This window comes from Lathyrus oleraceus, chromosome 4 (assembly GCF_024323335.1).
Source record: "Lathyrus oleraceus cultivar Zhongwan6 chromosome 4, CAAS_Psat_ZW6_1.0, whole genome shotgun sequence".
In the NCBI taxonomy this organism is placed as follows: Eukaryota; Viridiplantae; Streptophyta; class Magnoliopsida; order Fabales; family Fabaceae; genus Lathyrus; species Lathyrus oleraceus.
Genome location: NC_066582.1, coordinates 471,668,015 through 471,682,869, shown reverse-complemented (window position 1 = coordinate 471,682,869; position 14,855 = coordinate 471,668,015). Strand labels below are relative to the sequence as shown.

At 33.1% G+C, this 14,855-nt stretch overlaps 1 protein-coding gene across 1 annotated transcript; it reads right to left on the bottom strand.

Annotated features, from left to right (window-relative positions):
* Nucleotides 1-12,105: 12,105 nt before the first annotated feature.
* Nucleotides 12,106-14,646, bottom strand: LOC127076215 (ethylene-responsive transcription factor RAP2-12). The gene is made up of 3 exons (XM_051017801.1): nucleotides 14,186-14,646; nucleotides 12,480-13,392; nucleotides 12,106-12,395 (listed from the first exon to the last, which is right to left on the bottom strand). Exons 1-2 carry the CDS (start codon nucleotides 14,466-14,468, stop codon nucleotides 12,524-12,526), a joined length of 1,152 nt encoding a protein of 383 aa, XP_050873758.1. The 5' UTR covers nucleotides 14,469-14,646; the 3' UTR covers nucleotides 12,106-12,395; nucleotides 12,480-12,523.
* Between the last annotated feature and the right edge of the window lie 209 nt (nucleotides 14,647-14,855).

The following is a 14,855-nucleotide window of genomic DNA, read 5'->3' as shown; positions in this document are numbered from 1 at the left end:
TTTGGTTTTGCCTACATATTTTATTCAAAGATACGAAGTGTAAAAAAATTGAGAAGTGTTAGACCGATACGAAATTTGGACTTAAAAATAAATTAAATAAAAAATTAAATAAGTAATTATAGTCATCAATTTCGTTCATCAATTTGGTCGTTCCTAAAAACTAAAACCGACAATCAAGCCAAACTACATAGATTTTAATTGGTATGGTTTGATTTTTGAATCAAATAAAAAACAATCAATTGAATCAATTTAGTTTGATTTGAATCAATAGCTTTCCATTTTAGTTTGCATGGTTATACAATCTCTATTTTTTCTTGTAACAATCTAATTTTTCCATTGGAATGAGAATAATAACCATAAATGTTACTACATTTCTTTAAATATACATATATTTTTGTGTCATTGTTTTTGCTTAGTGATATTCTCTTTTGGTCATTTTTCATTAACATACCATATTATGTTATTAAAATTTGTAATAAATACTCTTATGAATATTAAATAACTCTCTTGCTGAAATGGTAAATTCGTAAAAAAGTATCAACTCTTAACGAAATTAATATAATCTTTTTTTTATAATTTGATCAACATGATTCTATATATAGAGGCGTATGTAATACTATATATTCCTGCCCTTAAGTAATGAGATTTTATGAATTTTATTTTTAAGGTACAAAATTTGAAATCCTACGTAAGACAAGAACTCAACGCTAGATGAGAAGATCTAATAAGAGTTGTGATAATATATCCTGTTATTAAGTTTGAATCTAATGGTAAAACTCGATAATCTTTTTACGTTATTAAATTTGAATCTAATTAAAAAAACTCAATAATCTTTTCACGTTATTAAGTTTGAATCTAATGGAAAAACTCAATAATATTTTCACGTTATTAAGTTTGAATCTAATGAAAAAACTCAATAATATTTTTACGTTATTATGTTTAGATCTGATGGAAAAACTCATAAGTGACACATGTATTTTATAAACAAATATCTTCTATTAAAAATGTCGGTATATTGAAGTCTCACATGTTAACATGGAGAACCTATTTTAGGTAAATTTAGGACTACAATTTAGTTTTTTTCAACTATAAATTATAAAAGACTTAGTAGGATAAAGGAGACACTATTATTTACCACCATCAATTCGTCCTAGAACCTGCCCTATTTTTATATTGATTTGTATGATATTTATTTTTTGATCAATTAAAATATTAACTTTTTAAATTTTAATTTATACTTTATTATTCAAAATGAATATATGAAAATTTTTAAAAGTTATTTTATTTTATTATTTTGATATTTTAATTTATATTTTATTATTTGAAATGAATATATTAAAACTATTTTACTTTATTGTTTGTAATGTATATTGATTTTATTAAAATCTGGGATAGATTACGACGTATATATTTACATTGAATTGGATTAATCTTTTTGTGAAAATATTAAGTTTCACCGAATTAGTTAGAGTAGTAGTTTATTTTCTTAAAGGGTTTATTCGCATATAGCATATGTTATTTAAGCATCATAGGAAAATGTTTAAATGTTTTTAGATTTTAAAGATGTATCTCCGAACGTATCTAATTTTCAGTTAACGTTAAAATATTTTGTTGATTCATCTTCGAGTTTTTTTCGGAGATACATCTCAAGAATATTTTGGAGCTTATATCATGTTAGAACCTTTCTCCTTCTTCATTTTTGATATTTCTCAAAATCTCTTCAAACTCTCATCATCAAGTCCAAAATCAAACAACAAAGCTCAAAGGATCTTCAATCAACATCAGAAACATCATTCAACACTGAAGCAAAGTAAAAAAGTGTAAGTTTTTTGATGTTTTGAAAAGTTTTTGAGTTTTTATGTAAATGAGTAGAAATTGATGATTAAGGTTAGAAATGAGTAGAAATTGCATGAATGATCATTTAGACATAGTGTAAAACATGTTTGTTGACTGAAAATGATGATCAAAAACAATATCTTTTGCGTTTGCATGTGTTCAGTGGCACCATTGACGCACCTGTTGACTTGAAGAAAATTCCGGAGATGCATCTCCAAAAAAATTCAACGTTTAATTTTTTCAGTAATCGGAGATGCATCTCCAAAATTTTCTAGGTCTTTTTTTTTATTTTCTTGTTTGTAGTGTTGTTTGCTTGCACTAATTGTTTGATTTAATTTAACTTACAGGCATTATGGCTGATAGACACAATAGGCTAAGGCACAGGAGGGTTGCACATCATGCATCGGTGCGATGGGAGATGAGTCAGGTTTTAGGGGTCTTGTTCCCTCTAGCTATGCGGAGACATATACTTCTGAGGCTCATGCTTTTCCATCTCTACTTCTCGTGGGAGACGAGTTTTACCTACTGACACATCACTCTCTTCATCCTCCCGCAAGCGTCAAGTTTCACCTATTCATGCGTCAGAGGTACATAAGTCACCGGTGGTACCGGAGGCACCTCATACTTCTAATATTGTTTATGCTTTTGAACCAGTGCCATCTCATACTACTGATGTTGTTGAGCTTGTGCCACCTTTGACTAGTGAGGTTGTTGAGTCAAAGGAATTTAGAGGAGGCCCCATAGAGTTGTCATTATTGCCTCTGCCCCCAGACCATACTACCAGACATATCTGGTACGGAGAGGTAGAATTAGTTAGATTCATTCATTTTAATATACACTTATTTTAATTGACATGTTTTTGACATTGATTTATATTTTCTGCAGGATCGTGATTCGCTGAAGTTTATTAACCACAGGCAGAAGATTACTAACTTGCCTCAGTCGATTGAGATTGATTTCAGACAGCTTTGTCCCTATCTAGAATAAAGGACTTGTGCATGATCGGTTCTATTATGGTCAACCACGGGATGCTTAATGCATTCGTGGAGAGATGGCACTCAGAGAACTCATCATTTCACCTCCCTCTTGGTGAGATGTCTATCACACTCGATGATGTGTCGTGTTTGCTACATCTTCAGATCAGGGTGAGACTTCTAAATCATAGGAGGATTACCAAAGATAAAGTACTTGAGATAATGGTAGACTATATAGGAGTTGACCCAGCGAAGGCGAAGGAGGAGTTGGATAGAACCAACGGGTGCATGCTAGGTTTGAATACCTGAAAAAGGTATATACATATGAGCGACAGAGAGAACATTAGGCCACAAGTGATGACGAGCAGGTGGGGCTCCACATAGTGCATGCTATGAGAGCATACATGATATATTTGGCTGACCCACTGCAATTTTTATAGAGAAGAGTGTCACTTATACATATGTTATCTAACTACGGTACTTCCAGGATTTTGAGCGGATCCATGACTACAACTAGGGGGCACTTGTTTGGTTTACTTGTAATCGAAGTTATCAGAGAATTGTAGGTGGAAGACAAAGTAGGTCACAGGCAGCATCACACTACTAATGGTAATATTTATTGGTCTTTTAATCTTTTTGTGTCATTTTCATTTCATCTTTACAATGTCATTACTTATGATTCGTGTGTGCCAAACTTTTCAGGCTTGAATCCTCCAGCACTTCCCGCGCATCTCCGGTTGGGCGAGTGTACCGACTTACACTAAGGATATGTCCGTGATACTGCATTTTCCCCGCTCAGAGGAAACCAAGAGGCTGATTCGTTCAGAGTGTATCTTGACTGCTTGGTTACCGAGGGCATGCATTTCAACAGCTATTTCGGTCACTGTGAGACGCGACCATTTGACGGGATAGTGCTATACTCTGGATGGTTGGCTTGCGGATCACGTCTCACTGCTCCTCATTTTCCCGAGTGCATTATGCGGCAGTTCAGATACACTCAGACCATTCTCAGACACCCTGTTATATTTGATCCTCATGCTTTGACACGTAGACATATGGATACCATGTTTGATTATTATGAGAGTCATTTGGTACTGGAGGAGGCACGAAGTACCATTGCTATGAGCGACTGGAGTTACATCGACGGGTACATCAGGTGGTTCTTCACGGTGTCACAATTGTATATGGTGTAGGCTGTTCTAAGAGATCCACCAAGTCCAGCTCATTAGGAGATACAAGAGAAGGAGCAAGCACAGTTAGATCATGTTGAGAATATATTGCCTAGATGTCATTGCATAGTGGAGATTGCGCAGGAAAGCATTGACAAATGTATCTTCCCTGATGGGTCTGATGTGAGGCAAGTCATAGATTCCATCATGACGGAGGCACGGGGGACATTGATGTACCGGTGACAGCACCTGAGGGTGGGGGGTTGATGGTCGAGGATCCCGAGGAGGCAGACGAGGTAGAAGAGGCAGAGGAGATGTAGTCTGACATACACAGTAGTGCAGTAGTATATAGTATTTGTACTCTGGATTGTATTTTATTTTCACCTCATGCTATTTTATCGTTGTATTCGACTTTATTTATATATGACATTTGGACCATCTAATTTTATATACATAATTTTGTGTGTATGGTTTATATGGTTTGTATGGTTTATATACGTCATCTGAATACACGTAAACAAAACGTAAAATGTACAATTTTGTTCTGATAAGTTACGGAGATACATCTTCGAAAAATAAACGTGATGCATCTCCTATACAATAATCTTGTAAAATAACTTATGAGTATGATACATTGTATATATTTTAAATTGTTACGGAAATATATCTCCGATTCATTTTATATTTTAAGGTATGTCTATAGATACATCTCCAAAATTTAAAAACATTTAAATATTTTCATATCTATTAAAAAAACTCATTTTTCCTAACCACCAATTTTTCCACCAAATTATGTTTGCCTTTATCAAGAACAAAAAGAAAACGTTTACGAAATCATTACTTTGCATGTTAATCTATTTCGAGATGTATTTTATATGTATTTTATTGTATGATCTTTACAAACATCATTCGGCATAAGTCGGCATAAGTCAAAATAGGTGGTTATAAGAACATGCTTCCATCTATAAAAGAAATATGTCATAGGCAGGGACGGAGGGACCTATAGAGCAATGGGCTTGCTGCCCCCACTTATTTTTTAAAATTAATTATACTAAATTTTTTTATATTATTTAAGTAATAATATTTTAATAATTTAATATTTGTTTTAAATATAATTTAAGATATTTCTCCTATTAAATTAATATTTTCTTAAAAAAATACTGGTAAAATATATTTATTTTTTGATATTATAAATCAACAATTTTAAAAAAAATAAAGTATTTATTTTTAAAATTATTTTTTGTTGTGGACAAAAATTATGAAAAATAAATTTTATTTTTAATAAAGATTAAAGATGGTGCCTTGAAATTATAAAATAGTTTTACATTATTTTTCAATAAAAATTCATTAATATGTCATGTCATTAATGTAATTTAAAAATATAAATGTGATTTGACGGAATATAAATTATTGATTAATTGATACTGTAAAATTATTTTAAATTGTTGATGTATATTCTTTTTTCCCGTTTCAACAATAACTTTGTGAAAAATAAAATATCTAACAGTATAAAATATTAAATACTAAATAAAAATTTGATTATATCATAAAATATTTTTTTTAATAACATTAAAAATAAATTAATTATATAATAATTTAACTAAAATTTATTTACCTCCACTTGTTAATATTTTTGGCTTCGTCCCTGGTCATAAGAATATGTCAATGAGGATAAATTTTATATAAACTAAATTACAAATTATGAAAAATAATATCTCTACCAATTAGATATATGGGACAGGTGGGATAGAAATATATAGTGTTCAAGGAATAGATATGCTTAGCAAATTTTTAATGCATCTTATACGTTATTTATGCTTCACGCAAAAATTCAAATATTTTTTAGATTTGAGAGATATATCTTCAGATGCATTCAATATAGGTCATTCAGTGACTTCTAATTAGTTAGATTTTTTAATACCGGAGATATATATTCGGTATATTCTCGTAGATGCATTTCCATAATGTATACACAGCAGTAGCAGAGGCAGAAACTAAAAACTTATAATTTCACAAAATAAAATTAACATTCATAAAATAAAATAAGCATTGCATAGATGATTTCAACATAAAATGCAACATTACACTTCAATATCCAGGTGGACGCTTCAACATCTTCGCAATATTTTCGATCAATCTTGAAATTGTCGCTTCCAACTCGAGCAAAACTTTTGTTTCGAAACGGAAATATGTATTTCACGTAGTCATTACATCGCATCCATCTTGAGCTCGAAGTTGTTGAACTCAATCTTTCCTCCGTTAACAATCGACGGTAAATGGTACTCGAGTTTCACAATTCTTCGATTGTCTCCCTAAGGTGGGAGATTATGGGTTTCTTATTTAATATCTGCAAGATGGGTGTACTCGTTGAGATTAAATGTTCGCCTTGGTGACACGTTGGAGAAGGAGACATTTGTGACATACCAAATGATGTTTATTTGTAACATTTGGGACATTTTCAGATTGTATGAAATAAAAAAACAAGAGCACCTTAATTTATAGAAGTTGTAGACAAATGTGGACCATTCAAAATCTGACATGCTGAATACAGAGATATATCTCTGGGTCCGCACCCCATTATCTTATTATGGAGAACCTCTCTTGAACAGACAGAAAACAAGATTAATGTGAGCAATGAGGCTTGAAAAAAATAATCTTTACATGTATTTCCAACTTCTTTTACTCCACTTGATGTGATGAAACACAAGATTAAAGATTTGGAGTGAAAATGTGGATTAAGAATGTAAGGGTTTTTAGTGAGAGTTTTGAGTGAAAAACAAGTATGGTTGTGTGATCATGCAGATTTGTGTTTTATCAAATTATTCTAGAGATGTATCTCCATAAATATCTGACATGCAAAGGTGACAACAAATTTCAAAATTCCTCCCCAAACTTCTGAAGATGCATCACCGAAATATCCATTGGGCTTATCATCTATCAACATATTTGTTAAAAATTCCGGATATGTATCTTTGATGTTTCAATTTGTTGAAAATTCATCTAGGGTGGAACTCATTTGGCACGTCATAGCATTGGTGCATGGTGCGTCAGGAGATGCATCTCCTAAATTTGAGGGGCATTTTAGTATTTTTTACGTGGTGCGTAAGTAACATATAGGTGCATTAAGAAATTTCCTATGCTTAAAGTAACTCAATGGAAACATGGGCTCATAATGAAGAAGATTCAATGGGATTCCTAACGGGAATTTCTTAATGCGCCATATATATTACTAGGGCACCACGTGAAAATACTAAAATGCTTCTAGATTCCAGAGATGCATCTCCGAACGTAGCCCAAACACACACAAATTATGCTAATTCTGAGTGACGCCTTATGAGTGAGTCTTTTCTTGACCCGAAGATACATGTCTAGTATATGTTCGTAGATGCATTTTTGTAACATTGTGAAACAGAAAATAGAAACAGAAGCAGAAAATCATAAAATTGTATTTTGATAAAATAAAATTACCATTCATAACATAAAATCAACATTACATAGGCGATGTCTACATAAAATCAAACATTACATTTCAATATCCAGGTGGAAGCTTCAACATCTTCACAATATCTTTGACCGATCTTGAAATCGTTTCTTCCAACTCGATTAGAACTTTTGTTTCGAAACGGGAAAAAGTATTTCACATAGCCCTTACATCTGCATTTGTCTTGATCTCATAGTTGTTGAACTCAATCTTCTCTTTGTTGTTAATTGACGGTGAATGGTACTCGAGCTTTACAATTTTTCGATTATCTCAGTAACGTAGGAGATTATACACTTCGTATTGCAAATATGCAAAAGAGGTGTACTCATTGATCTTAAACTTTTGCGTGGGTGTCACGCTAGAGAAAGAGACATTTGCGACATACCATATGATATCTATTTGTGACATTTTATGTTTGTATGAAATAAAAAACAAGAGTCTAAGTTTATAGAAGTTGTAGACAAATGTGGACCTCAAAAATTCTATTATGTATTAGTGCTGGTTTTTTAGATACATTTCTGGTACCACCCTATCATTTTATTATAGAGATATATCTTCGAAACCTCTCTTGAACCAGGCAGAAAACAGAACATGTGTGTTTTGTTTGACAAGAGAACAAATTTTTTTGCAAACATCAAAATGTATTAAAATGTTTGAAATTGTATATATTACACTTCATTAATATTAATACATAATTACATACACTTAATTGATGACGAAAAAACTAAAATGAATCGAAATATTTATCGACAGCTAATTTTATAAGTATGGATGGTACCCCTTTTAACTTTTGTGCATTTGATTCTCTTTCAATGTTTCTCAATTTGGTGAACTCTTGCATCTTTTCCAGAAATTGGTCCGGCCAAGTCACGACTTTTGTTGTTGAAATCCACTTAGGTAAGTGGTATAGATCATCCCGGTTTCAAACAAACTTAAACAAAGTGTCGTGATTTTGAAAGTCATCCAATACACATAGTACGATCATTCGGATTTTGAGGTGGGGCGTTGCCCAGTGGGAAAAAGGTTTCCAAAAAATATTATCTTGTAAGATCAATACACACTTTATCATACACATTTGCTATGAGATGACACATTTCAGGGAAGCGCAACAATTTTTCCTCTTGTGTCGGTCCACTAATGCACGGAACAAGAGACTTATAAATTGCATCAAAATTTTCTTTCCTTCTGTAAATTCGTGTGTGTTATTCTTTATGGGTCCTTAACTCATATATAAGTTCATGACGGACAAGTGTGTGATTATATTTTTCTTTACTGAGTAAATTCGAAGCAGCTTGATAACTGCAATTATTCTTTGATGTAGAGTTTCATATTGTCATCGACTTTCAAAAATATATCTTATATCACTTCCAATTTGCTCAAGATAAAGATATTCAATTTACCGTCTTTCATTACAGTGTCATCATCAAACCAAATTCTTTTCCAGTTCCTGCAAACTTCATCCATTCTTAACATGCTACCAAGTTTCACCTTCTTTTTTATAAGACAAGCACATGAGAGACCATAGGTTTTCATAATTGTGCAACCACACTTTGCGCTATTGGAGCCTACACTATCAACTCGTTTAGCTTCGTAAAAAATATAATTCAAACATGCTCGAGATATGTTGCCGACCAACTGAGAATAAAGATTATTGTCTTTAAATTTGTGTTCTAAAACTATGATGCTCCGACCAAATGATGTATGTGTCTCATTATGCAGGTTTTGGATCATTTGGTTCATAGAGTCCTAATATCTACACAAATCTCTCTTACTATTTCCCAACCAATTCTTTAATGTAGCATGGGCAGACGCAACTCAGTTTTTGTTGTATTTCCAAGGTGCCTAACCTGATCGTTTCATGCACAAACAATTTTTTCCTTCACCTGGTGCAAAATTGTGCTTTCAACATATTTCAACAAATCTGGATATTTCTCGCACACCTTCCTGAAATGTATAACAAAATCAGCATATAACTCTTTAGTTAGACAATTTACTATAAGATTTCATGCATCCATTATTTTTTCCACTATTACACCCGCCTTCACCATTTTTCCATCTCCGACCTTTATTTATTTCGTCCCTACATCGGGATTAACCTGACTTCTCACATTATTCGTTATGTGATACCTACAAAGTAATGCATAAGAAGTAGGAAATATCTTTGCAACCAAATTCATCAAAGCGGTATCGCGGTCGGCAACAATTACTTTAGGCATCTTTTCTTGGTCTTTCAGCATTGTCTGACACACCCCTAAGGTCCAAGTAACATTCTCCTCTTTTTCTCTCTCTAGAAATGCAAACCTGACAGAATAGGTCTTCTCAATAGAGGTAACACCAACCATCTCCAATAATGGAAGTTTGTACTCTTTGGTCTTGTACATTAAATCAATGATTAGCATAGTAGAAAAAGTGTTGAACAAATTAACGCCTTGTTATTTTGGTACCAAATATTGTACACTTGCTTAATATTTGAGATATTTTCGGATCTTTTACATTTCAAAGTTGCAATTATGTTTTTCGGTTGAACCAAATTCAATATCATTGTCTGAAACGCACTCTTTCTCATTCGACATGAGGCGACACGCAATTGGATGACCAAATAACTTTTCACACAAGTCATGGTTATGTAAACCACATATTACATTAAATCTTCACTTCTTATTTTCCAACATATAACCACGCAACTTAAAGGTACACTCACATTTTCTTGAACTGGTGTCATCTCGTTTAAAATTCCAGAGATGAGGTCTATATTTCTCACTTCTTGTGTATGTCATTGTCACAAATGCACCTATTTTATTTGAACCATTATCGAACCTTCTGATTACCACACTAAATCCTAATTTTGAGGCCTATGTACGAATCCATTGAAGCATGTGATCACATTATTCAAACTCTTGCTCATTTTTAAATTGGTTGCCGACATCTACCGCCTTCATAACAACACCTTTGACATCCTGAGACACAACATGTTTGAGGAAAACATCGGGGTGCATCATATCTAATGAAAATAGTTAGAATAAAACAATCAATAAATGTTAATATTGTAAACAGAGCTGAAAAATGAGAACATACAGATACCAGAGATGCACTTCCAGACGAGTTCATACAGACTCCGAATATGTATCTCCAGATTAAATGCACGTTTTTCAGACTGAAAACAAGATTAATGTGAGCAATGAGACTTGGAATAAATCATCTTTACCTGAAATTCCAGCTTATTTTCCTCCTTTTGATGTGATGAAACACAAGAGTGAAGATTTTAAGTGAAATGTGGATTGAGAATGAAAGGATTTTGGGTAAGGGTTTAAAGTGGAAAACAAGTATGGGTATGTGATCATGCAGGTGGGTGTTTTATCAATTTATTCCAAAAAATATGCAGGTCGGTGTTTTATCAATTTATTCCAAAAAATCGTCTTCGGAAATATTTGACATGCAAATGTGACATAAATTTTAAAATTCTGCCCCAAACCTCCGTAGATGTATCTCTGAAAAATCCATTGGACTGCTCAAATATCAAAATATTTTTTGAAAATACCTGGAAATGCATCTTCAGAATAATTTTTTGTTTTAATTTGGGGTAGCACTCGTTCGGTGTGTCATAAAAGTGGTACATGATGTGTCCGGAGATGTATCTTTAGAATCTGAGGGATATTTTTTATTTTCTATATGGTCTTTTTCAACCCCATAGAGTGGGATAAGAAATTTCCTTCCTATTTATATGAATGGTAAGATCAAGACTAAGAGATCATTAAACACAAAGAATAAGTGTCCCAAAGAAGAAAATGTGATTTCAGAAACACGTGTAATTTTACTCTAAAGTTTTGTTTGAAAGTTTAGAGAGGAGAAGAAGGATAAAGTTTTGTTTGAAAGTTTGGAGAGGAGAAGAAGGAAAAGCTTCCGAATACGATTTTTTTAGAAAAATATAAAATATATTCGAAAAAATTAAATTAACCCTCTAAAACTCAAAAAAATTCTTTTTCAATATAAATTTTTTGTTCCCCAAATTAAAAAAGGAAAATTATGTTATAAATAAAAAGAAACACTCCCACCTAAATCTCTCTATTTTTTAAATAAATTTTTCCATTTTTTTAAAGTCGTCTCCTCTCTTTCATCTATACTCCCAAACAAAGTCTAAGAAAATACATAATCAAAGATTGCATAACTCGATAGAAATATGAGCTCATAATGAAGATTCAATTTGATCCTTAATTCAATAAGCGGTAAGATCAAGACCAAGAGATCAATGAACACAAATATTAAATCTAGAAAAGAAAGTTGTAGGATCTCGAAAACACATGTGGTTCTTCTACTATTTAAAAGAGATTGAAAAAACATTTAAAAAACAGTTTATCACATATTCATAAGATTTGATTTCATCCTTATGATAAATGTTAACATTATAAACACTTGATTAAGATTTTTACCCAACTAAGGCTTGAACCTATGAAGATAAAATGAAACATGCCATCATGATTCATTGAATGTAGGTGTGTCATAAAACGACTTTACACCAAATGTATAACTCCATTAAACTCATCTCTGAAATCATGATTTCTATATGAAACATATATTACATCAAAATATCTGCATTCATAGTCAAGAATTCAAAAACTACTGTGCACATTTTTTCAACCAAACCAGATACCAAAATCATTCACATGATATAAATTCATCCCACCAAACATAGGGAGAAAATTGTCATAATGCAAAAACAACCAAGTTTACAATTATAACATCCATAAACATAACATAACATAATCCTTATAAACATCAAACTGAAAAAAATCCTCAAAAGGTTTTTGACAAGACAAAAGGATACCTAATTAAAAAAAACTATGAATAACTTATTCGCCACAAGAGAATAAAACTCCAAACTTGCTTAAGCTTGTGCTTCTTCTTGATGCCATCAACAATATAAATAACCCAACAATCCTGAAAACAATTCATAATTGTTAAAACCCGACAATATTCGACGAAATTCAAGAAACTGAATGTAAAATGAAAGTTGTTACTGACTTGTAGCTTTATTTACATAATCGGCGAGGCGGAGCGGACGTTGTTCAGAAAACTCCGCCGGAGATGGCGGGCATGTCATCAAAGCTCCAGAGGCTCATTGTGTTTCCACCATCCTGAACTGAATCAGTACCGAGCAAAGACGCCAATGAAGCATCACTCCAGTTATCATCAAACGAGTTCTCGAAGAACTTCAGCTGGGACTCGATATCAGCAAGCTCCTCAGAGAGTGTCTTTGCAGAATCATCTTGCATAGGCAGCATATCCTGAGCATTGGCAGATTGCAGATTGATCTGAGATTCGCCTTCCCGAGGAGCAGGAGCGGAAAACACAGACGTAATCTCAGGGGTTTTCGGGGCTTGTTCGCCCCAACCTAGATCAGAATAATCAAACGAGTTGCTCGAATGCTCTGAGCTGAAGTAAGCATTAACATCAGCAGCTGCAAGCTGAAATCCATTTCCCGCAAACACTCCCATGTTCGCAAACTGGTTGTTAACCATCGGCTTCTGTTCAACCTGATCCATAGGGGAATAGTAGGTCTCCATATTCTCACCGAAGTTGAACATCGCATTCCCATTCGGTTTGAACGAGTTCAGATTCTTGTTCACCAGCTGCGCCTCAGGACTTGGCTTAACACGTTTTGCAGAAGCATTTGGAGTCTCCTCAGGGAAATTCACCTTGGCTTTCGAGCCACGGATTCTCCTAGCTTCAGCATCATAAGCTCTTGCAGCTTCTTCAGCAGTGTTGAACGTTCCGAGCCAAACACGAACTCCTTTCCTCGGGTCACGAATCTCAGCTGCCCATTTCCCCCACGGACGTTGTCGGATACCCCTATACTGATTCTTCCTCTTCCTCTTCGAATCCTTTTCAGGTTGCTCATTCGATTTCGACACCACAGGCTTTGCAGCACCCGATCCTACAACCGAATTTCAAACTCAAATTAATTAATGAACCATCTAATGCACGCAACATTATTTCCACATTCATGATCACTTACTGAATCAGAAGATAAAATTAATTATTATAATCCTAAAATTATCAACTATTCAGATCAATTAAACCAAGACTAGTTCCATTAAACCAGATCTATTACTTAGGAAAGTATTGATCAAACATAATTTTCACCAAATCATGCAAATATTCAATTTCACCAATCAAAACAAAATCAACACCAAGAACCCTAAAAAAAAAAATTGAAGGCCCAAATTAATTTAACATGATTTAACACTTAACAAGCAACTTTAATAAACAATTAACAAGCAACTTAAACCAACTCCAATTGGATCTATAAAATCATTAAAATAATTACAACCACACAAAATTGGATCTGCAAAATCATTCCAATAGTTACAACCACTGTATTGTAATTAAAACCAATTACAAATCAAAAATAAAAATTTCCTCAACAAATTGCCAAGATCTAAAAAACAATAGAATAAAATCATATAAATAAAAATAACAACCAGCAAAATTCTAAATCATACACAAATATTTCACAAATTTAAAAAAAAAAAAAAAAGCAGTTCTTTAATATTTATTTTAAAAAATAATTAAAAAAAATAGCAAAACAAATAAGAAAACAAAATTTTTCATCCATAAAAACCGAATAAAATGTGGGACAAGATAATAACAAATGCATGTGAAAATTAAAATAATTAAAATTTACAGAAGAAAAAAACAAAACAAAACAAAAATTCTGAAACAGTTACCACGAGAGAAGGTCCTTGAAGACTTGTTGTTGCCGGAAGAAAAAGAAAAGCCTTTCACACCGAGCATCAACCCTTCATCTTCCTCCTCATCCTCATCCTCATCAAAATCAGAATCATCCTTGAACTCTCTGAACCCAGCCTCGAAATCATCGTCAAGCAAAAACGGTTTCTTCAAACCGTTTTTCCTCAAATTCGGCCACAGGATATCAGCAGTAACACGGCGGGAACCACCTACGGCCGCCGTAGCAGGGATGAAGTCGGAGATAATAGCACCACCGCACATCTTTTCTCTCTCTTTTCACTACTAGTCAGATCCTTGGCTTTCCTAAAAAAAAAGTGAAACTTTCTTTACCAATTGAATCTCTTCTATGGAAGATTGATTGTTTGTTCAATGGTTGTGATTTTTACAAAGTTTTTGTTTGAATGATTTTTTGGTGTGTTTGGTATGAGCTGAGACTTGTGTCTTATATATATGCATTATTTCTTTTACTTTTTTAGGAGGGTGGGTGAAAATTTGTGATGATTTGTTGTTTACGGTTTTGCCCTTGTGGTGAATTTGTATTGACTTGGAAAGAAAGTATTGTAGCATGGTGTTTATGGTATTTTCGGTGCCATGTTAAGCATGGAGCACACGTGCCAAACTATTTATTGTTTAGTTGACTCTCTTTTT

What these genes read in the sequence shown, in the direction of transcription:
- LOC127076215 (XM_051017801.1), bottom strand. Translation starts at nt 14,468, where the DNA reads ATGTGCGGTGGTGCTATTATCTCCGACTTCATCCCTGCTACGGCGGCC. An exon ending in TTCAAGGACCTTCTCTCGTG is followed by an intron (nt 13,393 to 14,185) that starts GTAACTGTTTCA and finishes ATTCGGTTGTAG; the next exon opens with GATCGGGTGCTGCAAAGCCT.